Raw genomic sequence first — 25213 nt, forward strand, 5'->3', positions numbered from 1 at the left:
ATGTGATGCCACATCCACCACAGCAAGGAACCACCCCGACTTTTGTAGCGAACAACCGGTCCATCCCAAATTCTCAAAAGTAACCATCTATTTGCCACAGCTGAGTGAAACGTGGGTGTCCTCTTGGCCTTTTCCAGTTGTTGGGGTCCTCAACTCTGAGACACAGGCGTGCTACATCATACCCAGAGAAACACACTACATGGCCAAAATGTTGGCGCTATCATTCCCTCACTGCAAAAGTGAGACTCCTTTTCTGAGTCTACCAAGTAACGCTAGTTTGACACAAAGTCATTCCAGTGGTATGCAAGGATTTTTTTAAGAGCCCTGGTATCAAAGCCATCCGGTCATCATCTTAGGCCACTGGTTAGCATCCAAGTCTCATAATCTTGCTATAAGACAGGAAGTACTTTGTCCAGAATCTTCAAGATCCATATCTCTTCTCAGGCATCTCTACACCTCAAAGGCTGAGGACCCAGAGACATGGACAGCACTACCAAGATAAATGAACCTCTCAACAAAGTCAACAATTTCAGCACTCACAGATACACTTCTGATGGCTTAGTCCAAGAAATCATTCAAAGCCTGCAACATTGATTTCACAAAAATCACAGCATCATCATATAAGTAAGTATAATAAGTCCTGTGTAGTCCCTGAAGCCCATTGGGCCAGTTCTTATCACGGTACATGAGTCTAGAAATTTAAATGAGCCTAGAAAATTCATTGTTTTCTTTTTGACAGTCCTTCTCTCTGTACCGTAACTTAAGCGTGAAGCTCTGACTGGTGAATCAACAGGCAAAAGTTGTTTGTACAGTCTCTCCAGTCACAGCCAGTGAAGTTTGTAACTCCTTTAGGGTGGGTTAGGGTGTCTTAGTGGCCTCTCTAGGACATCTCCATTGTGCACGGTAATGGACAGATTCGCTACACTGTGACATACGCTTTCCATTTCTCATAAACTTTTTTTTTTGTGAACTCTACTTAACATCAACTCTTGAATCTTTAGCGGCTGATTTACATCTTTGAAATGAAGGAATAACACAGACCTGGACATGAAACAGTGCAATGGGGAATTGTCCAATTACTTTTGGCCCCTTTACAATGGGAGGACGCAAACAAAAATTATCTAAATTTTTTCACTGTGCAGCAAATTTAGATGTAATTATCTACAAATTATAGCTGACCATCTGCTCTCCAAACTAATGTTCATTATTTGCTTTTAAATATAAAATACAGTGTGACACAGTTAACATCATAAAAAAACTTGGATAATGTTCAAATATATATGGACCTAACTGTAAATTGGTACATCTGCCACTCTGCTTAATTATCTCTGACAACTGACAGAGGAAGGCTGAGGTTATGTGCAGTTTAAAACCATGGTTAATTTTAATTATATATATTCTTGTCAACCAAACCACTGCTAATGTGCATGACTGGACAGAATATTAGGAACACTTTTTCATTCTGCTTACCCGTCATTTATAAGGTGATTTGTGTCAAGGCAGTTATTGATGTCCTTATTCATCTGTATCTGTCATAAAACACAGTCCATTAATAAGTAAAATTTCTGTAAGATATAAATATTTATTATTAGATAATGGAACTTAAAAAATCTCAAGGACTCTTGAAAAAAATTATTTTGAGACATTTCTGGGGCAAAATAAGCTTTTTTACTCACTGTAGGATTTGAAAGCTGTTGAATTATTTGTAACAAATATAACAGTTCCTTATTCAAGCAAAATATAGCTGAAAGTAACTTTTCTCAACTTTTTCAAGAACTTATTTCAAGAAATCTTAATCATTGAATTTTCACTTGTTCTGTTGGTAGATTTAAAAAATATAAAATGCTAATGGAACAAGTGAAAATTCAATTAAGGTCTTGAAAATAGTTGAGAAAACTCACTATCACCTATATTTTGCTTGTATAAGGAACTGTTACATCTTTTACAAATAATGCAACAGCTTAAAATGCTACAGTAAAGTCAAACAAACTTGTTTCCTCTCAGAAGTGACTCAAAACAAGTTGGTTCCAAGACTCTTTGATTTAACCAGCTTTTAAAGACATATTTTCCTTTAAACAAGTAGGTATTTGTCTTACTGAAATGTGTCTTGTTAAGTGGCTTTGTCTTATATGAAATACAACACTAATTCCAATGAAGTTGGGACATTGTGTAAAATGTAAATAAAAACAGAATACGATTTTCAAATCCTCTTCAACCTATATTCAACTGAATACACCACAAAGGCAAGATATTTAATGTTCAAACTGATAAATTTTATTGTTTAGTGCAAATATTTGCTCATTTTGAAATGGATGCCTGCAACACATTTTTAAAAAGCTGGGACAGTGGTATGTTTACCAATCACGGCTTGAAAATCTTAAGGTGAGTTAAAAAATTGTTTAATCTCAGATATGACTCAAAATTTTTAGATGTTTCTAAGACTCTTTCACTTTACACCACTTTGAAGCTGGGTTATTTTAAGAAAAGTAATTTTATATTACTTGCTAAATGATTGTGATCAAGATAAATTAGACATTTTGACTAGATATTAGGGAAAAGATACTTGGTAAGATTTCAACTTTTCCGTGTAAGGTTTTGACCTGCACTCCACGTATGGATTCCCAAATTCATTGCGGCTTACAACATGTATGCCTGCACTCTTTCTGGCTGTTTATTTTGCTCGAGGACACGCTCCTGTGCTCGCTGCTGTCATGGAAATGACTCCACTTTATAAGATTTGATCACAAAGACAGTTGTTTTTGGTTCAGTAGTGTTTACAGTTTGCTAATAATTCCATTTTTGCTCTTTGTTTGCTTAATGGCTTCCAGTTTTCTAGGCGCCAGATGCTACGGCAGCACTGACAGCTTATAGCGAAGCATTCCATTGTTGTTTACAGCACTGCTACGCCTGTCGATTGATCCACAAACAGATGTACACAAGTGCTGTCTGTGGGTCCACCGCATTCTTTAATCTTGCTGAGTGTCAGTGGCCTGTCTTTTTAATGTAGCTTAGCTTTAGAAAAATACAGTACGCCACAAAAACCTACAGCATGATCGAAAAAATGTTTGTAAAACAAAGTGCTGAAAAAATAAGGACGAGCTTCGAGATATCAAGAGTGCTGAGAATTAAAGACAAAATAACATTGGTCATGTGACTCTTGACTTCCCTGACTCTATTTGTCCTGTTTTGTGTGAGTAAGAATGAAAAGTGGTTAATGCACTTGGTTTCAGTGCAGAAGGTTCCGGGTTCAAATCCCACCCCTGCCACATTTCTCCATGTAATGTGGAGTTGCGTCAGGAAGGGCATCTGGCATAAAACCTGTGCCAATTCAACATGCAGATCAACCTCGGATTTGCTGTGGCGACCCCGAGTGCAAACAAGGGAGCAGCGGAAGGGACTTACTGTATGAGCAAGAATGAACACATAAAGCGAATGTTTTTGAATGCATTTTTAACCCTCAAGCAACAAAGTGGGGTTATTTATGACCCTGGGCATATATTTTGTGAACCATTTTTCTCATTTTAATCGCAAAAACGTTTCCTACCATAAACTTGTCAATCTATTTGTTCTGCACTTGTTCATAGAATTTTGCAAAGATCGGCCGATCCATGTGGCAAGTATAATCCAAATTTGTGCGGGGTCACTTATGACACCCCCCCACCCCCACCCCCCACCCCACCCCCGCCAAGGAAGGATCTATGAGATTTTCGACATTATAGCTTCAGATTATATTGTAATTTGTCAACTCTAACCACTATATCTTCAGCCCAGTCTCACTTTTTTTTCATGCCCATCACAAAAATTACCCGATTTTTGTGACACGGTTTTCTATTTCACTATTTATAATCCTCCCCTTCTCTTAACTCTAACCATAACCATAGCGTATGTGTCTACCCTCCCCTAACCATAACCCCCCCCAGATCCCCCCGTCACCCCACATTTCTTGCCCCATCATGAACAGCACCTCATTTTCATGCCCCCGTCACGAACCCATAAATTAATGTACTTTTCGTAATGCCGCCATGAACTGCCGTGAGACTGGGTTGGAATGAACACATAGAGCAAATGTTTTTAATTGCATTTTTAACCCTCAAGCAACCAAATGGGGTCATTTATGACCCAGGCATATATTTTGTGCACCATTTTTCTAATTTTAATCGTAAAAAGTTTCCTACCATGAACTTGTCAATCTATTTGTCCTGCATTCATTCATAGAATTTTGCATGGCTCAGCTAATCCATGTGGCAAGTATAATCCAAACTTGTGCGGGGTCACTTATGACCCCGGGGAGGATCTATGAGATTTTTGACATTATAGCTTCAGATGGTATTGTAACTTGCCAGCTCTAATCATTATATTTTACTGTTTTGCAAGGAAGCATGGCCAACAGACTGAGAATAGTAAGATTTACAGCTGCACAAGCATTGGAACTGATTCTTAATGCCCAGAGTGAGGATGAAAAGGATGATGGACAAAAACATTGGAGAATGAAATAAATATGAAGAACCCTAAAACAACCATTTAAATATAAGTATTCCAATATAAAGCCAGTGGAGTCATAAATAACCCCACTCTGTCATATAAATAAAATAGCTTGGTCACTTGAGGGTTAACTTGCAGAATTTGTGTGACCAACCACAGTAACAGTTCTGTATTATTTATTTATTTATTTATTTATTTATTGTCTCTGTCTCCTCCCCCGTTTGCCAAATGCTTGTGGTATTACTTTACCTGTATGATGTCCTCAGGGCTCCACGAAGACACATATTCATCTGCAAGCTCGCCCCTATGCATTGCTGACAGAAATGCAGTCATGAAAGGCACAGGCCTCCTCTTTGGTAACAGCTTGAGGTCTTGCTCATGAGCACTTTGGCATGCTGAGAGCAGGACATGTCATCTGTGTAGCTTGAAGGCGGAGGCTGAGTGCAACCCAACCAATCACTGTTTTGAAATGTTTGAAAAACTAAATGAAATAATTACTTCACAACATGATCTGTGATACTTCCAAAATCTCAGATCACCAAATGAAAGAAATGCTGTAAAAAAAGAAAAAAAAACCCCACTGTTCGAATTACTTAAAACATTAAATGGAACAAGGTGTTCAGAAATTGAGTTACTGTTTTTAAAGATCAAACTCAACAGTGAGGATTCATTGGTAATGACGCAATGTTTCAAAATACTTGGGAAATAACCAATGAAGCAATCACTTTACAAAATGATTTGCTGTTTTGAAACATTTATAATATATAACAATTGCTTCAAAAATTATTTGTCATTTTGAAATGTTTAAAGAAAATAAGTAGTTGTTTCAGACATTTGTTCTTTTCAAACATTTCAATAAATTAACAGTTGCTTCAAAAAATTATTTGCATTTTGACTAATTTAACTCAATGAAACAATTGCTTCAGAAAATGCCTGTTTGTATTGAAACACTCAAAACACTAAATGAACCAGCTGCTTCAAAAAGTGATTTAGTGCTTTGAAATGCTTATAACACTATGATAGTGTTATACAGCAGGGATTGCTTGGTAATGAGTGGCACTGGACTGATATAAACAATTGAAACAGTTGCTTCTGAAAATGGCTGTTCCCTTCAAAAGAAACACTAACTTAACCAACTGTTTCAGAAAGACAAACAGTGTTTTGAAATGCTTGAAACACCATGACATCGACATTTTGTGGACAGTGGAAATTCCTTGGTATGAGTCACTGTTTCAAAATGCTTGATAAAAAAAAGCTAATGAAATAATTTCTTCAGAAAATTATCTGTTGTTTTGAAATGCTTAAATAAAATTAAAACAATTGCTTTAAAACATGATTGTTTGCATTGAAACACGACTAAATGAACCAGTCACTTCAGAAAGCGAGTCAGTGTTTTAAAATGCTTTTAACATTATGGTAGTGACACCTAGTGGACAATGGGACACCCCCACCCCACCCCCAAATTGAATTTCTGGATACACCCCTGGAATCTATTATTTAAACCACCAGCCTCGCTGGTCCACCTACGCCGACAACAGCCGTATCAAATCTTTACAGCTCAGACTGTGCTGCTGATACATCCACTGATAGTCTGTTCCCTCGGAGAAACCAGCAGCTCTATTAGCACAAAATGATTTTCTTTTTTTTTTTTTTATCTCCACTGTTGTGTTTCGTCCCCCTATATGAGGTGTTAAATAGCACACCTGGTTACTTTTTGACACAGACAGAGCTGATAATTTGTGGCTGTAAAACAAAGCACAGAGTTCTGTTTCAGCACCTTCTGTGCATGTCTGCGCTTCTTTGTGATGTCATCAAGATGTTCTCGAGTGTCATACAGAATGGGCTAAAGACCTACTTTGTAGACTCGACAGGATGTTTGGACAAACTGGACACTTCAAAATAGACAATTAAAATGGTGCAGCATTTCTGTGAGCACTTCAGACGAATGAACCTGCAGCCGATCATCCTGATTACAGTATATGCAGAAATGTACACATATTTTCTGTATCTATAAAGTATGAATTTGTAAAGGCAATATCTCATTTAAATATGTAAATCTAACCTGTCATTGATTTATAAGTGACACAATAGCACACATCTCTCACTGCAATCAGGAAGATCAATAAGACATTATTAAACTGAAGCGTGATTAACAGTTTTTTCCTTACAATCTGCATGACATCACATAGAATTTGGTGCTTTTCCGGCAACGTGCACAAAGTACTGACTCACATAGTTCTGAAAACACCTTCATGTGTTCATGTGAACAAAACTGAAGCACACAATTCAGTCTTTTGTATTACTATTATTGAAATTACCTTTTTCCTTTTTTATTCAAACATTGCCTCCGCAAAGATTTTACAAAGTGCGTACTTTCATAAAACCACTGATCAGATGTAAATTAGAGTAAGGACAAAAACTCAAATATGTGCTTCCATGTGACACATGATGAATCAGGACCTGAAAAGATTTAGTTAATATGGTCCCTTTTTATGCTTCAGGCTGTTGGTTTTCTGAACGGTGTGCAACATATTCTGACGAAGACAAATTGAGACTTGATTGATTTCTATGTCTTTAGGCAGTGCACCTGTAAACGTGCATGATATAATAATATGTTAGTGAGGCTCATCGTAGCACTGACACTCCCGCACAGTGACTATTACAGTCCTTCTCACAATTACTGGCACCCCTGTATTTTAAATACAAATCTTAGTTATAGTTTATGTAATAAAATACTCAAAGTTATTGAAGAACAGCACCAAAACAAAGGCTTTCATACAGTAAAATGAAAAATAGACATAAAATGCATTTGATGCAAATGATTTTACAGCAAACATCACTTTTGCAGCCATGGGTTTTTGTTTTTTGTTGTTGTTTTTTTTTTTGTTTTCTTTTGTTTTTTTAAGAAATTGGTACATGAATGTTTCCAAGTCACTGACTATGTCTTGGAAGTTTTTTGCATCAATCAAGAAATACAAAAAGTACAGTACTGTATGGTAATTGTGTGTAGAGTAAGCAGTTCTCAAAAACTGAGCGGCTGTGCAAGAAAGCAATAAGTGAGGAAAGCCACCATGAACCTATGCATAATGCAACTTTTGTGTTGTACATCAGCAGTTATACAGCTTCATGATGGAGTGTCATACAGATGGAGCTTCTCCACAGGAAAATGTGGAAATTTCAACTGCATTGTGCGAGAAAGCACATGGGAGACTCGAGCCTAGATTTGATATTTTGTTATGTTAAATTCCTTCTCTTTTCTACTCCACCATAATGTTGTGTAACCGATGAGGCAACAAAGAAAAGTTGCACGGTGTGCAGTTTGTTTCATCACAACTACAGAAGAGTATAACTCCTTCAGAGTTCTAGCTGTTGTCTTGTTGGCTTCCCTCACTCATCTCCTTCTTGTGGTGTGAAATGGCCAATAACTGTCAGAGATTTTATTAAATATCCTAGTTACCGTAATTTGCATTGGGTTCTGAATGTATTTTAAGACCGTTTCTCCTCATTAGGTTCAATAACTGATTTGTCCTTCACAAGTGTGAAGCTGAAAACTTCAGCCGCACTTCTCAAATAGCTAGAAACCCAGTATCATATCAAATTTGAGATTTTATATTAATTTAAACACCTTATGTGTCTAAACCAGAAAGTTGCATTATAATATAATATATAGAATGTTATCTTCTTGTATTCATTTGATAAAGAGGTTCATTAGAAAGCTACACTGAAAACACAATAGGCTGGCACTGGATGGTAAACTGCTTCATTGCAGATTTGATCATTCCTGCAGCAGAATCAACATTTCCAGTGGGAAAAAAACATTATTTTTAGTGATGAAACAAAATGTAAATATCATGCAAAAGGCACTCCTTGAATACATGTAAGTGCACATGGTTAAGTGGAAGAAAACATAAACCCAGCTGGAATATGTTATCACCAAGCTTTATTTATACATCCATGTAATGCAGCAAACTGAAATCAGGCATCTCATTTCACAGTAATGCTTCATTGATCAGCCCTCGACCACCATCCCGTAATCCACACATGAAAACATTTCCAAAAATGCTTTTATTTTCACCGCCTTCAATTTTTTATTTATTTTTTTTAAGTCCTGGAGAGTGTTCTCTGCCACCTGTATAGAAAGAGAATCCTTCAACACAAAATGGGGAAAAAAAACTCCAAAACTGGTGACACAAGATTTCCACATGCCAACAACTTAAATTATAATAATCATGAAAAGGTGATGTACGCCTCTTGTACATCCGCTTGTTTTATTGTGTTGTGCGTTGCTCTCATGTTACACCTTGGGTTACAGTAATTCAATCCGCTGTCTGCTGCCTTTGGGGCTGCATGTGGGCCACGTCTGGCCCAGGACTGGCTGCTGCTGGAGCGTTATCTCACAAAGTGAATGCATTAAAAAAAATGTCAGTGCCTGCTCTGCCTCTTTCAAAAGAAAAAGGAGACCAATCAGCAGCGCCAACCCCAACTTACACTGTTTTGTAGCTGCACGGCTCCTATGGGGCAGATGGGGCTTAAGCTGCTTTGCCAAAGGGCACTTCGGGAGTAGATGCAAAAGGTGAAAGGGCACTTTTCTCACAATTTCCCTTCCCATCCCTTCCCACCAAGCCGTTCAACTGAAACCATTGACCTTGTGGTCATTTCTACTACAGTGTACATCTGCCTGGAGTGATAATCACTTCTGCACAACAACACATGGTTTACGGTTTACACCTCCACTCCGCAGTTTGATAAACCTGTGATTCAAACAAGCAGCATTTACAAATACTGTACATTAAGAGTACGCTGGCAGGCAGCCTAAAGAGTGATCATTGAGACAAATTGATCCCTATCTGTTTAAATAGGCACTATAATCTATCACAGCCAAATTGAACACAGTGAGCTATCTGGGATCTGCTGCCTTTTTAGATAGCGGCCCTCGGGGTGAGCAAGCAGAGGAGGGAGAAAGTGATCTACAATCACTGAATGAAGTCTTTATTACACCGCTGCAACCAAAATATGCATTTCTGCATGCACGAGTGTAAACATTCCAAAAAAAAAAAAATGTAAGGAAATTATGCACCTCTGTTTGTGCACGTTCATGCATAACTTGCATAGGTGTTCATAGAAGACAATCACAGACACATACATGCAGCATATTCCTCGCATACAGAACTGTTTTATAAGTAGTTGCATTTTTTTAAATGCCAGAAACAACATTTCAATAAACAATATGTTTTGTCATCCTATAGTCTGTGAACATCACACAGCCTGAAGAATCATTTATTTCACACAGACAAATATAGACACATCATCTGCATATATACAAAAAGGACTAAATAATAGCAATATTTTAAATATTATATGTATATATTTACTGACTCATTAGCATTACATTTAAAAACAAACAGTTTGGGTTGCATTATACTTTTCTTCCTGTGATTATCAAGTTGGGTTTTTGTGTGTGTGTGTGTGTGTGTGTGTGTTTAACTCTAAATGATCATAAAGCACAGCGAAAAAGTTTTAGGCACTGTAGAATTTGGGTTGCACCTTGTAGAATGTCTTTATTGTGTGACAACAGTAAATCAAATTTGTAACGTCCAGCTCATCCTTTTGTAATTTTTTATTTTTTTATTTTTTATTAAAGACAATACGCAAACCTCACTCTCAAAAAGAGAGGGGTTGTCTTTCTATGTACTGTACCATACATGACAACACAAAGACAGGTGAAGATAATCACTCAATAACAATGTTGTTGTAAAAACTTGGTTACATACAACCCAGTCACTAAAAACTGTATGGAAGAAATGATAGATTTAGTTACCTAAGAAAAATTATGTATTTTTAAAGATGAAATGTGATCATACATTTTTACATATTTATCAATATTTGGTAATATTATTTCTGAAAAGTTAATTACTCCATAAATATGGCTAAAACGTCTGCATACCCTTGATATATATATATATATATATATATATATATATATATATATATCAGCACCATTTCTGTAATTTTAAAAGAAAAGATTAAACTTTTATTCCAGGTAAAGCTGATTGATTGTATAACAACAGATAAATCACAAAGGCAGAACCATCAGCAATGATGTAATTGTTATCACACAGGAAAAAAGTAAAATAAAATGTGCAGCTGTGTTAAGATTTGTTTAATATTAAACTTATGCTGGTAATCTATAATTTTAAAAGAGAAAAACATCCACACGAAACCTGTTGCCTGTAAACAAGTACATCAGCTGGTTCCTTATGACCGTTAATCAAGTCGGTTCACTTTAAATGCAAGATAATAAACTGTTAAAATTGACGGACATTTCTCTCCGTGGTGTTTTTTAAGTGGAACAATGTAGTTTGTGTCTCGTACCCGCAGTGGTTTAATTCAATCGGACTCTTGAAGTTGATTAGCCCGGTTAACCTTTGCTCCTGCCCGGGTCTGGAAGGGTTAATCAGGCGGGGAACTTCAGGACCCCCGGGTCAGTGTTCCTCTGTCTGTATGAAGGACTTGGTGAAGTCAGAGAAAAGATTAAAGTGCGCGTTTTAGTCCCACTTTGACTTTTTAGCCGTGCGTAAAAGTCCTTCCTCGCGCCAAAGCTTTTTACAGACTTCCTGATATTCCACATGTCCACATGTGTGTTTTCACAATCTGCTCGTCTTTTCCGTGCACAAATCCGCGCACGCGTCCTCTTTGCGCGTCCGTAAATCTCTACTATTATCAAACTGGCTATCGATTCATTTAACTGCACTTATTCCAATCAGCACACCTCCGCCGCCGCGTTCCACAGCGCGTTCCTGGGGTTTGGCTTTATTTTCCGAGCAATAATAAAGTGATTTAGTCCTTCCTCCCAGCCGGAGCACGGCAGATCGTTAAGAGCAGCTATTTCTGTGTGATCAGTAAATATTTAGTGCAGGCGACATCCTCTGTCTGGTCTCAATCGATACGGGTCCCGTTGGGCTGCTCTATTGTTGTGCGCAAGCTTCCTTTTATCCTTGAAAGACGAAAAGCGATTAATCACACAGAGGAAACTTTGAGCCAAAATAATAGAACACAGGGCATTTATTAGTTGTATTATTATTTACAGCAAATAGTGTGTTTTGCAGGGAAGCGTGAAACAATGTTTGTTTGTTTTTTTAGAAAAGAGATATTTTTTCCAAACTAATGTAAGTTTCCAAACTACACGTTCACCATTATTCTGCACAAAATTTAAATAAATATATTAAAATAATAATGATTATTATCATTTTTAAATGTGTTAGATTTTAATAAAAGGAGAATTTCAATGATTTCTCAGGAAAAAATGACTAATTTGTAGTGTGCCTCTGCCCACAGCCTCAGCCTTCATATAAAATGGAATATGTAAAGTGTCATAATGCCTACTTACAGACAGGTGTCCGTTGTGACTTCGCCCCCTCCCTCTCTCCTCAGTTGCCCACACAAAGCAGCGGCGCCGAGGCGCGTTTTGGCCACATTACTGTAGGAGAGAAAAAGGCACACAGGAGCTCTGCTTTTGCCGCATATTGCCTACTTATCCGTCTCCAGAGGGGGCAGTCAAATGACATTCTACTCGGACGACAAGTGAACTTAGATTTGGTAATTTCTCGCTCGGCACAGCGAGCGCACGCGGTGCTTTCGGGCTCTGCAAAGTTTTTGCACGATCAGACATTGTGTTTTCCAATAAACAGCGTTCCTCTTCATTTTTTTTTCTTCTTTTTCTTTTTTCTGCTTTTCTGTGTTTGGTCCCGGAGCTCCTGAGCCCCTGTGTCGAAAAAGAGAAGACTAAATATATTGTGAGTAAGAGAGAAGATGCATCACGCTGCGGACGAATCTGCAACATATGCATTTGGTAGGTTTGAATAGAATGCAGCCTCCGTGTGTGAGAGAAATTATCTTTATGGATATTTGCACAGCTTTAATGCGATCGTGGTTATAAATGAAAGGTGTCGCCCGCGTTGGCGCGCGCACTGTTATTTCGCATATATGAACCGCTAACGTGAAAGAGCGCGCGTCCTTTAGAAGATTTTTTTTTTTTAAAGAAGCATTTTTTTTAATATTTTGTAAAAGTGTGCAACACACACTCACCGTTTGCTGCGATCCTCCACGGGAGACTTTTTATTCACGCAGATCTCCACGTTCACGGCATCTGTCAACAAATAAAAAAAAAACAAACAAAAAACGACAAAACAGTCATGCAGGCGAAATAAGATCGGCTCATTTGTTTAAGAACAACAACATTATTGCTCTAAATATATACCACCGCCGGCAACAAACAGAACAACAAAAATATTAAAGTAAATCCAAAAGCTTTGGCGTCCAGATCATGTAACGCAGAATTCACGCAAACGGGCGTGAGTGTTTAAAAAAAACAAAAAAAAAAAACGGTGCTCGTTAGTTTGCGGCGAGAGAGACTGAAGCCGTTTCCGTGTCGGATGGCTCCTCTAAAATTCAATCTTTATTTGAAGGGAACGAGCGTACGCTAGGGGGCAGACGCATACTGTAATAATAGGTGCATGCTGGGATACAATGCATGCTCGGGCTGTGTGTTCACGCGTGCGCGCGCGTATGTGCGTGTGTGTGTGTGCGTGTGTGTGTGTGTGTGTGTGTGAGAGAGAGAGAGAGAGAGAGAGAGAGAGAGATCACAGCAAGTTTGATCTGCATGTCAAGTTACAGCTACTTTAATCCAAACCTTAATAAATAAATATGATTAATGTGCTGCAAAATCTGACTGTCGATTAATTTTATTTTATTTTATTTGCAACAAACACTCATTTTTGTTTGTTGAAATGACACCAACATTCGACATATAAAGTCCCTTGGCTTCTCCTTTGTTTTTCACTAGGGGCATGTTGAATTGGCTCAAGTTTTACGCGGGATGCCCTTCCTGACACAACTCCATATTACATGAAGAATGGTGTGTGTGTGTGTATATATATATATATATATATATATATATATATATATATATATATATAATATATATATATATATATATATATATATATATATATATATATATATATATATATATAACTAGTACGCAAATGTTGCAGTTATGCAGTGCTGGTATATGTGGTTATAATTTTTTATTGTCTCAAAACGGCGTTTTAATACTCTTTTACTCTATTACAATACTGAGTAATACTCAAGTACATTTTTCCTTATTTTATGTCTTTACATCTATATTTCCATAAAATAAAAATCAATATCTCAGGATATTTTTCTCTTTGTATTTTTTTTCCTTTTTGTTTAAGCAGTACCGTTTTCTCTTTATTCCTTCTAGCTCGTCCTAGACTTCTCCTAGATTCGCCTATCTTTTTTTTTTTTTTTTGAGCAATTTGCATCCGAACCCTTCTCCTTTTAGGACCAAGCGGCCCTCTCGACCTCCATGCTGGCTCTGGCAAGGTACCAAGTAGCACAAGCGCCGACTAGCCAATGGGGCTCAGGGGGAGGTCCTTGAGCTCTGACCAGTCAAACACACTCTCCTTCCTTATATGGCAGCTCGTCTCCATGGTAACGTGTGCTAAGTTGCAGCAGTCGTGTCAAAGTTCACTATATAGAGAGCTCAGTGAGCTGATCAGAGAGAAAGCATTCTGCCAGCCCGGCTCCTACCAATCGCAAATCACTTCCTCACCTCCGCCTTTTTAACATATTTGATCACTTTGATTCCCTGCTCCTTTTTCCTATTATTTTTCCGCGCACGGAGGAGGCTGGCGGGTTGTGATCTTTGTTTGTTTTTAGCGCATTTTTTCCGGGGGAGAGTTCACATTCTCGGCCGCCGCGCGCTCGCTGGCGCTACCTCACAAGAAGCAAGAGGAAGAATTCTTTCTTTTTTTCCCCCAATCTGTTTTTTTTTTTTTTTTTTTTTTTTTTTTTTTTTTTTTTGAAACCCACTTGGTGATTTTCTTCAGGACTTGTGCTGGAACTTGATAGGAGCTGCTGTTGCTGCTGCTGCTGCTGCTGATCGCCAGTTGTGTGTGCGCGCGTGTGTATGTGTGTGTGTGGTTTTCTTTCTTTTCTTTTTTTTTTTTACATGCTGCTGCAGGAGGAGGCACGCTCCTCACCAACCTGCTCCTCCATCCAACTGACGAGTCCATGTCGGTGATTTGAGCACTGAGTCTACATCTGCCCGCTCATGGCCGCGCTGGATGGCTGACTGTGCGCCCCTGGACTTGGCCTTTAAGCGCAAGGCAGCGCCGTCACTTTCCAAAACGCGCTCCTCCGCGCGATAAAAGAAGAAGAAGAAAAAGCGACAGTTTTCCCGGAGATCCAGCGTGGATTGGACGTGCGGGCGAGATCTTATTTTTTCATCATTACACTATTATTATTATTATCATCATAATTTTTTTTTTTGTCAGTTGACGGCGTCCCCCTTCACCGCAACATCAAAACGGCAGACAAAAAGTTTCTCCACGTTGACTGATAGATATGGCAATGGTAGTGTGGAGAGGCTCCCAGGACGATGTGGCTGACACGCAAGGCGCCCTTTCCTCGCAAACGCAAGGACTCTCTCTGCCCACCCCTCAGCCAGGCCAGCTGAGTCTGACAGCCACTCAGGTCGCCCCTCCGACCCCGCAGACGCCGGTCCAAGGGGCGCCGAACAACACGCAGTCCACGCCGACGAACCAGACGACGCAGCAGTCGGAGAAGCAGCCGCAGCACATCGAGTGCGTGGTGTGCGGGGACAAATCCAGCGGCAAACACTACGGCCAGTTCACATGCGAGGGCTGCAAAAGCTTCTTCAAGCGAAGCGTACGGCGGAACCTCACGTACACATGCCGCGCCAACAGGAATTGTCCGATCGACCAGCACCACCGCAATCAGTGTCAGTACTGTCGCCTCAAAAAATGCCTGAAAGTCGGCATGAGACGGGAAGGTATTGGGATTTTTTTGTTCTCTTATTGGGTGTGCGTGTGTGTGTGTACGCGTGTGTGTATGTGTGTGCGTAAACATGAATCCATCTTAAGCCGCCCCCCTGTTCTCCTTCCGCGGCTGGAGCTCGCAATGGAGCCGCGCTGTGTGTTTGTGTAGCCGGATCTTTATTTTAGCGCTGCTTTATCGCCAAATTTGCCCGATTAAAAAAAAAAAATAATAATCTGGATTAATAATAATACTGATGATGGTGATGATGGGCGTAGATGTAAACATGGTAGCATGTATCCTCCTGCGCTAGCAGTGTCGAATCCACGCTGCTGGAGCTGGATCACGCGTATGAAATCCTCTTTTTTCTTCTTTATATTCCCCCAAATATATCATTTTATTATTAATCTAAATAGGCCTGTGCGCACATTAAGGCGATCGGAGTTAAACGCGTGCGCTCTTTGTGTTTGCGCCGGCTCGTGCTGCCGACTATCTCAAAGCTTTTTTTAAAAAAAAAAATGTGTTGTGTGACGTGTTGATGGATGTGTAGATCATTTGTAGAATTCAGGCTTCAATATCTGTAGTTTCTCTTTTTACTGCAGCCGTGCAAAGGGGACGGGTGCCACCCACGCAGCCACACCACGGCCAGTTCGCCTTGACAAATGGAGACCCACTCCACTGCCATTCCTACTTATCCGGATATATCTCTCTTCTGCTGCGAGCGGAGCCCTATCCAACGTCCCGGTATGGCAGTCAGTGCATGCAGCCCAACAACATAATGGGCATCGAGAACATTTGTGAACTAGCAGCAAGGATGCTCTTCAGTGCCGTGGAGTGGGCCAGGAATATTCCCTTCTTTCCAGACCTGCAGATCACAGACCAGGTGGCCCTGTTGAGGTTGACGTGGAGTGAGTTGTTTGTGCTGAACGCGGCGCAGTGCTCCATGCCCCTGCATGTGGCTCCTTTGCTGGCCGCTGCCGGCCTCCACGCGTCCCCCATGTCCGCGGACAGAGTGGTGGCCTTTATGGACCACATTAGGATCTTCCAGGAACAAGTGGAGAAGCTCAAAGCTTTGCACGTCGACTCTGCAGAGTACAGCTGCTTGAAGGCGATCGTGCTCTTCACCACAGGTAAGGCAACTATAAGACAAACCTGGCAACCCAAGCACGCTCCACTGACCCAAATACAGTCTCCAAAATCCCGCTTACATGCTCACCTTGTGGCGAGAAAATAATGAAACCTGATTAATGTGCTGAATATTCACACAGTGCTGATCTGCGAATATTTTGGGTTAACCTGTTAACACAATAGAGGAGGAGAAAACGCGCCCAAATCACACCCTTTCCAAAATTCAGGGGACTGCTAATGCGTAATGCATTCCCGTTGAATTTTCTCCACTTTTGTTTCCACCATTTATCACCGCGTGCATAGCGCACGTCTTGTTTGTGGGCTTTGACAGATATAAATGATGTCAGGCTCCGAGGGGGAGGGGAAGGGAGAAAGAAAGACAAGCCTAATGTTCCCATTTTACGCACAGTAAAAAGAAATAATAATAAATAAATACGAGGGGGAGGGGAGCTGCACGTTTGGACGCCCTCCTGTCATTTTAGGGGGACATGCATGCGTCTTTGAAAATGTGTGCACATTTTTTTTCTTTTTTGCACAGTTCAGCTCACTTCTGCACATGCACATTGTATCCACACACATAAAGTGATGATTTATTAAATACACTCACTCTATAGATGGAGCATATGTGTGCACATTTTTTTCAAACAGTTTGAACACGTGCTTTAGTTTGACTCCTCCACCCCATCCACTTTCTGTGCTTGTTTTCCTGCATCAACTTTACAAACTTAAAAACCTACCCGCGCACACGCGGGTTTTTTGGCACCTAATCAGCTGCCGCCCACGTGCAGCAGCACACATGGTGATTAGATGCGACTATGACGAGAGGACCGTAGGCTACGGGCCCGTTTTCCGAGCTAAATCTCTGCTCTCTAAAGGTCAGTAGGTCTCCCTCTCCCCCTCTCTCTCCCTGTGCCTTTCTCTCTCTCTCTCTCTCTCTCTCTCTCTCTCTCTCTCTCTCTCTCTGTGCGTGTGCGTGCGTATCTCCCTGACTCTGACATGTAGGCACAATCTCGAATAATTGGAATTTCACGTTAGAAAAATGCACATATTCGAGCGCGTTTTGACAAATCTGCCTTAATTATCAGTTAAACGTTTAAATGTGTCACACCAGGAGCAAAACACACGTGGCTTCTCCTTCTTTTCCATGTAAAATGGATGAGAATGCTTGCAGTTATTTTATGGCAGGCTATCAATTTCAAGTATATCAGCACCGTGGGAAAGATCCTAGTGTGAGGAACACTTTAGGTTCCACTTTATTAATGTTTATTTGCTCTCACACACACCCCCCCCCACACCCCCCTCTCTCTCTCTCTCAGATGCTTGTGGCCTCTCAGATGTGGCCCATGTGGAAAGTTTGCAAGAGAAGTCCCAGTGCGCCCTGGAGGAGTATGTCCGGAGCCAGTACCCCAACCAGCCCACACGCTTTGGCAAGTTGTTACTCCGCTTGCCTTCCCTCCGCACAGTCTCCTCCTCGGTCATAGAACAATTATTTTTCGTCCGATTGGTAGGTAAAACCCCAATTGAAACTCTCATCAGGGATATGTTGCTGTCGGGGAGCAGTTTTAACTGGCCTTACATGTCAATTCAGTAAAGCAAAGAAGGAGACGAGCGAACAAAAGGTGGGCTTGTTGTTGTATGTGTGTATGTGTGCGTGCATGTGTTGGGTGGGTGTGGGGTGTGGGTGGGCAGGGGGCTGCAAGTCTACAATGATTATAGCTGCTTTTGTGGAAGGAGTTTAAAAAAAAATAACCGGCTGTTACATGGGGCTGGCTTTCATGAAGAAAGACACTGACGTAAATGACTGTGAATCCCCCCCACACCCCCCATACACACATGCACACACAGCATCAACACCCCCACCCCCAACAAAAAAGAGAAAAAAAAATCAAATAAAACAAAAAAATTGACACGTCAACTGAACTTTCAAAATGGCAGATACAAGCTCCAAGTGTTCCACCTGCTTTGATTCAGTTTTGTTTTGTTTTTTGTTTGTTTGTTTCTTTGTTTTGTTTTTTTGTAATGAAAGAAGAAAATAAGAAAAAAAATGTTTGTCCTTATGAGGATAACTTAAGTATTAAGTGCATTTAAAATGGAAACATTTGGGTGAAAATGCTTAAAAAAAGTGGAGAAAAGGGAAAAAAATTTTTCCTTTACTCAAATGATTTGTCCTGTGTCCATGTATAGCTGTGTTTTGTACTTTCTTTGTTCCTCCTTTCTGGTTACAAACCGGCCTATATGTGATTTCTGTAGTACAGGTGGTGTTATTTTCTAAGATTTATTTTGGAAAGAAGAAATAATGTAAAAAACCAACATGAATTCAAACCACAGCAATAGGATTATAGGCTTATAATTTTGGCTTAATGCTGCAAGCGCACTTATATTCTTTCGATGACCAATAATATCTGGGATTTTTTTTTTTTTCCTTGAAGTTCAACTTTATGACCCAGTGGAAACATTAAAGTACCACTAAAAAAATAGTTAACTTGACTGCAAATTTTATGTAAATTAATAACAAAATATTTTCCACCATTCTCTTTTGATACACATTTAATAATCTATTATTCTAACATAATTAACACTGCTGTTTGAAATAGTTAATGCTGCTTTCCACCACTTACCCTTAAATGTCTCAAATTTAAGGGTACTTTTTTTTTAAATTGGCAAAGTCAAGGGTCATAAAAGTTGTAAACCCAGCCAAAGTAGTGTTTAATATCAGTATTATTAAAATGTCACCCTTTATTCACTACAAGCATTAAGTGCCTGATGTGGTTTCTTATCGAAATACAGGCCTGTAAAACAGTTTGGGGAACAAAAAAAAAAAAAATAGATTTGAAACTTCAGTCGTGTGTTTGACTTGAAAAAACTATTTAGAAGCAGTATTCTTGTAAATATAGGTCAATTTGTTTCTTTTCTTCCTTTATACAAAGTATATGTGATTAAGAAAAATCTGTGGTTGCCATTTTTTTCTCTCTCTCTCGGTAATACGACGTCTTTAAATTGACTTAGCTGGTAGCACTGACGGTTCTGTTTTTAATGTATATACATATTACTACAAATGTTTTTTTTTCATGTATATTTAGACTGTGAATGCATGGCCACAGGTCGCTAACCTATTTTACCTTTGATATATAAATGTAAATGTTTTCTCTCTTTTTTTTCTTTTTCTTTTTTTTTTTTTTGACTGTATAGATATAATCTGTGCATTCAGTACACTAGCCCTTGTATTTAAAGCAACAACAACTACTAAATAAAAGTAATGACGTTCAGTACTCGGCTGCAGACGTAAAACAGGGTGATCAGGTTTGGAAAGGAGTTTGATATTTTATCTTTTAGTGTTACGCTCCTTTGCTCCTTGACAGGTGCCGTGATGTGCGTGTGAGTGCGTGCGTGCGTGCGCGCGTGTGGAAGCAGTTGGTTTTTCCCCCTTTATTTTTTTTATTATTTTGGCCACACAAAAACACCATGTTGTGGTCTTTTTCTTTTGTTTTTCTTTTTGTAAGGGATCGAACACTGATCTGTGGCTGTGCGGAGCCACACATGGACCAGAGAATGATACATGATTGTAATTATGAACAGTTTAAACTGACCCACGTTTTTTATATAAATATATAAAATATATGACTGCAGGGTATTGATAACGTATAGATACTTTTTTTATGATCATTATCATCAACATTATTATTGTTATTATTATTATTATTATTATTATTAATTGCAAGTGATATATGTGAGTGTGCGTGAAAGTTTATAGTTGAACACAATTCTTGTTTGTTTGTGTTAGCTTATTGTAAACAAGCATTCTGCTGTAAATTTGTTCTTGGTATTAAATTATAATTTATGAATTTGAACACACCCGTTTTGATTGTTTTATTATTATTATTTTGCCATCCTAAGCGGCGTGTAAACGTCTGCGTGGAAGGAGGAAGCGTTTGTCTGTGTGCGCGCGTGTGCGTGATGGCGGTGGTGGGGGTCAATTTGCAGTGGCAGGGTGTTGCCCTTTTGACCCGTGAAAGTGATTAATGAATTCCAAAATAATTACTCAATCAGCCAACAGGCAGTGGGATTTTTAAAATAATAATTTAAAATATATAAAATGTGCTAATTTGTAGCTGGATTACAAATAAAATGTTTTTGAAGCTCACTCCGTGAGACACACTGCAGACGCCTTAAATACTGAAGTGGTAACTTCATACACCAAATCATAATTGACAAAAAAAAAAGTAAAACAAATTAACAACAAATTCTTGGGCACACATTACTTTTGTGACATTTTCACTCTTTTTCTTATATTGCAAGTTGCTGGTTGGTTTTTAGAACGTAAAACCTCATAAAAAAAACTGCTGCAGGTTTGGGTTGACCTTAACTTTTATATATAGGATGCAAAAACATTGTTTGCTTTGTGACGATTGAAGCCTTTACTTGTCGCAAATTATTAGTTGGTCAAAAGAAGAATTGTTGTTCAGCGCTTTAATCACACTGGCTGTGTTGTTTGCGCGCTGTGTGTGTTGTTGATTGTGTTGTTGTTGTTGATGATGATGATGATGATGATGATGGGCATGTCCCGGTGCATTATTATCAATCAGGAGCCCAGTTCAGCCTGATAATCCAATCGTCACCAACCAGTGCGATCGATTAGGAGGGAAAACACAAAATGCAGAATTCCAAGGGAAAAAAAAGAAATGAGGACCAGAGCGGTCCTGACGCGTTCCAGCCGCAGTGCACGTGCTGCGCTCTGCAATTTGTTCTAATTTATTAACACTGAACAAAAACATAATGAGGTGTAACTCAACAAAACGTCACTTTTGTTTACGTCGCTTTGACGTGCCGACTTTTGGACACAGGAGCCCTAAAGATCACACCATGGCTGTTTGGATTTATTTCATCCTCGCAGACTATTAGCGGACCCGTTTCTTTAATAGGACATGGTTTGTCTTTTACGCACACGCTGTGCGCACCTTGGCACCATCACGAAGATAAATTGGTCTCCAGGACGTGCGCTTTACTCCACATATAAGGTCATTTACAACAAGTCAAACACTTAATGTGAGACACTTGAATATCGTAGTATGCCTTATATGAAACTGACATTATTATTATTACAATTATTATTATTATTATTATTTCAAATGGACTACAGGCTTTAAAAAAATTTTATTTAATTTTTTTTCTGCCTTGTATCGTTTGTCATTCAAATACAACCCTTTCCATTTAGTGCACAAGGATCCCTGCCTGCTCCTCATAAATGTAAGAAAATTGTGCCATCTACCCGCTGTTCATGGAACTGTAGCTTCCCAGGACCTCGGAGACCTCAGCTCACTTGAACACAAAGGAAAGTGAGCGCGCTGCGCCGCACGTGCACGGCGCTCTTTAATATATTCTGTAACTTTATGAGAAATGTCCTTCTGGCGTCCCGCTGTGAGCCCGCTGCGTCTGTATGCGACGATTTTGAGACAGAAACCGGTTTATAATGAATCCAAACAAACGTGCACGTATGAGGTGTAATTTCTATTTATGCGTTATCTTTATTTATTTAAATGACAATGTGAGAAGTATACGAAATTATGCTGATTAATAAAATAAGGAGATAAAAGAAGTCAAAGTGGTTTTGAAATTGTAGAAGAAATTGAGGGCTGTTCATGCGTAAAGGTTTGTGAGCGCTTTGCGCTTTAAACAGAATGTGACAGAACGGCATACTTAAAGCTGAGAAATGATAACCTAATGGGGAAATGTAAAAATAATAAAAACCAATCAGCGCCAACAGTGAAAAGCAAAGTCTTTTTTCTTTTAAAAGTATAATCTTACATGAGAATGAACAAGATCTGATGTGGAACCAGCTTGAATTTTCAGCCGATTTCAGTAGGTGATCAACAGTGTGTGATAGTTTCAGTCAAATATTTTTTTAACGAAATGTGTTGAAAGAATTCCATTTAATTGGCGAGCCAGAGCCAAACCCTGACGCATTATTCCATTAGCGCCGCTCCACAAGCCCGTGCATCTGATATCGATTTGGTTCCATACATACTTTATTAGGATCACCTTTAGGCGCATCGCAGCGCTCGTCAGGCTTCCAGAGGTCGGCGGTTTGAAGAAGCAGCTTGAACGTCACTCTGCTTTTACGCACTTGTTAACGCGGCTTCTGCTTTGAAAATGTCTGATCACTTTTAACATTTTCACCTGCGCGTCTTCACGCGTTGTGATGATGACGTTCATATTGCACAGGCTTGTGGGTTTAAACTTTTTGAAATAAGAGTGAAATCTTGAAACACATCCGGATTAATTAGGCTGCACATGCGTCTCAACAGCTTGAGATGAAGATGATTCACGTTTTAGATATAAACTGCTTTCCTCTGCGCGCGTGTTTTAAAACTCTAAACTCGCACGTCTTGGAACGCCTCCTTCCCTTTATGACGTCATTTGTGGAATAACATGAGACCCACGCCCTGGCTGCTAATAAGTTTTACAGTAAAACTGTTCGTCATCATCAGTTGATATACTCTGCAGGATTCAGCCAAAGTATTCTAATAAAAATGTAATAATCCAATCATTCACTCAAATTTTGTTTTTAATGCGTCAAAATAGGGATGACTATTTTTACGATGCACGTTTGAGACGCATCGTGCTTATCATCTGACGTTTGTGCAGAAAGCCGGTTTGGAAATCAGCACGCGCACAGTCTAACTTCTACTGCACTGCGTTTTTACGCATAATTGTCCGCGTACTGGAGTCACGGTTGATTTTAAAGCAACCTAATACATTTAAGTAATTCAAGAGTGTTGCTGAAGATATTCGTATGCTGTAAGTCCCTTGTTCATTAAAATACCTTGAAAACAAACAAACAAAAATAAAAATATATTAATTTTTTTAGTTATTTATTTATTTTGGAGGCGATTGCACAGTCACATAAATATAACCTACTACTGGACTCTATTTTTTAAATTAAATTTTATGCAGGCAGTCCCTTATAAAGTAAATGTAATTTTTTTTTTTTTTTTTTTTTGCTTGTTTGTTTTTTCCTCCTGCTGGGTTTAGCAAAAGCTTTATTATTATTATTAATTATTATTTAGAATGTGAAGAGGTCCTGGTGCACATCGACGGAGGATCCCCGACCGCCTGCAAAACATTGGTTACAAGAACTCGCACCTGAAATATGATTTATGTTGATGGGTTTTTGCGCACTTCACGTTGCAGATGCAAAGGATCAAATTCAAATTTGCAACTACAAACCAGAGATGAAACAGTTTTTCACGTGCGAGACCAGGGGCACCAAGTTTTGATCCTTTTTGAATAAATATCTCTCTCTTTTTTTTAATGAAGTTATTTTTTTGGTTAGACAGATTTCGGTTAGTTCCTCGAGGATTCTTTCCACTTTCCTTCAGTGACCCCCCCCCCCCCCCTTGCAGGTTTTGGATCCGGTTCTGGATCCGGTTCTGGCCGCTTGCATTGACGAAACACGTCAAACTTTCAACATGCAGAAATTAGTCGACCTGATGAGGGTACAAAACTTTATGGAGGGTGTGAGCAGAAAAGGAGGAAAAGGAAAAAAAAAAATCATAGAAAAAAAGGGGGCTGAAGACGAGGAACTTCTCTCTGCAACAGCGAGATGGCGCTATTCTGCATCTTTAACTTCAACTGAACCAGCAGAAGATGCAGGTTGCAGGTCCACCTCGGTCGCCATATTATATCTATCTATCTATCTATCTATATATATATATATATATATATATATATATATACATATATACATATATATATATATAATTAGCAGATTAAGTGCAACTTTAATAAATTAGTTTGCAACAATAAATAATTTCAACCAATCAGTGAAAAAGTAAAAGTGGATGGTGAAAAATAACATTAAATAAAACCAAACCAAACAAAAAAACATAAAAGCACGACAGAGCACAAATTTAAGTTTAACTTTTGTAAAATAAAATGAAACAATCAACACACTCTTGCGCTGTTACTACCAGCAAAATTTAATTTAATTTGAAGTATGATTTGGACAAGTGTTTAGCGCGCTTAGTTGCAGTGCGGAAGGTTCTCGGTTCAAACCCCACCCCTGTCACATTACTCCATGTAATGCGGAGCTGCCTCAGGAAGGGCATCCGGCGTGAAACATGTGGCAAATCAGCAAATCAACATGCAGATCCTCACTGGATCTGCTGCGGCGACCCCGAGTGAAAACAAGGGGAGCAGCCGAAAGGACCAACTTTTACTTTTGTTGAACATTTTTTTACATAAGCTTCCATCGTGACGTGAGATTACTTATAATATATAGCGATTTAAAGTGATCTTTTGTCATTCACTCGTTTTCTATCCCTGCTGGTTCCACTTAAGGGTCACGGGGCTGCTGGAGTTGGGGTGCACCCTGGACAGGCCGTCCAGACTGTGGCTGTACATGAGCTTTTGTCTTAAATAAAATATCCATTGCCGTATATCAAGGGAAATTTTTTGTTGTTGTTCCCCTTCACTGAGAATTTCATTATTTTCGCAACTTTTATTCAGCTAATTAAGCGTTTTGGTTCGAGGATTTTTGTTGCTCATTTTGTCTTTTACATTGATTAATTTGTATTTTGCTTATTTAAAAGCGACATTTCAAATTTTGGCTGTGCTGATGATCTATCTTTGCAAACTAAGGACGAGGGCAGCTGATATTATTGTCAGTTAGTCGTTAAAAAAGCAACAAATAGTTAGAGCACTGATGTTAAATCGCCGTAATGAAATTAATAAATCATCCACAATA

The 25213-nt window shown here is 39.1% G+C and overlaps 1 protein-coding gene and 1 long non-coding RNA gene across 4 annotated transcripts; one reads left to right on the forward strand and one right to left on the reverse strand.

Moving 5' to 3' along the window:
• The first annotated feature begins 1517 nt into the window (after positions 1-1517).
• nr2f2 (nuclear receptor subfamily 2, group F, member 2) lies at positions 1518-20318 on the forward strand. Of its 3 annotated transcripts, XM_034176550.1 has the most exons (5): positions 1518-1529; positions 11791-11797; positions 14821-15358; positions 15945-16472; positions 17787-20318. In XM_034176550.1, exons 3-5 carry the CDS (start codon positions 14911-14913, stop codon positions 18059-18061), a joined length of 1251 nt encoding a protein of 416 aa, XP_034032441.1. In that variant the 5' UTR covers positions 1518-1529; positions 11791-11797; positions 14821-14910; the 3' UTR covers positions 18062-20318. The 3 variants fall into 3 exon arrangements, with proteins under 3 accessions (XP_034032441.1, XP_034032443.1, XP_034032442.1); XM_034176552.1 differs by lacking the exons at positions 1518-1529; positions 11791-11797; positions 14821-15358 and adding an exon at positions 12193-12331; XM_034176551.1 differs by lacking the exons at positions 1518-1529; positions 11791-11797; positions 14821-15358 and adding an exon at positions 15610-15691.
• Positions 10846-12526, reverse strand: LOC117515822. The gene is made up of 2 exons (XR_004562230.1): positions 11870-12526; positions 10846-11476 (listed from the first exon to the last, which is right to left on the reverse strand). It is a non-coding gene; the product is annotated as an uncharacterized LOC117515822 (long non-coding RNA).
• Positions 20319-25213: the final 4895 nt, after the last annotated feature.

The sequence above is a fragment of the Thalassophryne amazonica genome, chromosome 8 (assembly GCF_902500255.1).
Source record: "Thalassophryne amazonica chromosome 8, fThaAma1.1, whole genome shotgun sequence".
NCBI classification, from domain to species: domain Eukaryota; kingdom Metazoa; phylum Chordata; class Actinopteri; order Batrachoidiformes; family Batrachoididae; genus Thalassophryne; species Thalassophryne amazonica.

Bases quoted from the DNA above. Each gene is read 5' to 3' on its own strand.
- nr2f2 (XM_034176550.1), top strand. From the start codon at position 14,911: ATGGCAATGGTAGTGTGGAGAGGCTCCCAGGACGATGTGGCTGACACG. The intron at 15,359-15,944 runs GTATTGGGATTT...TTTTTACTGCAG, and splicing joins AGTCGGCATGAGACGGGAAG to CCGTGCAAAGGGGACGGGTG. The intron at 16,473-17,786 runs GTAAGGCAACTA...TCTCTCTCTCAG, and splicing joins GATCGTGCTCTTCACCACAG to ATGCTTGTGGCCTCTCAGAT.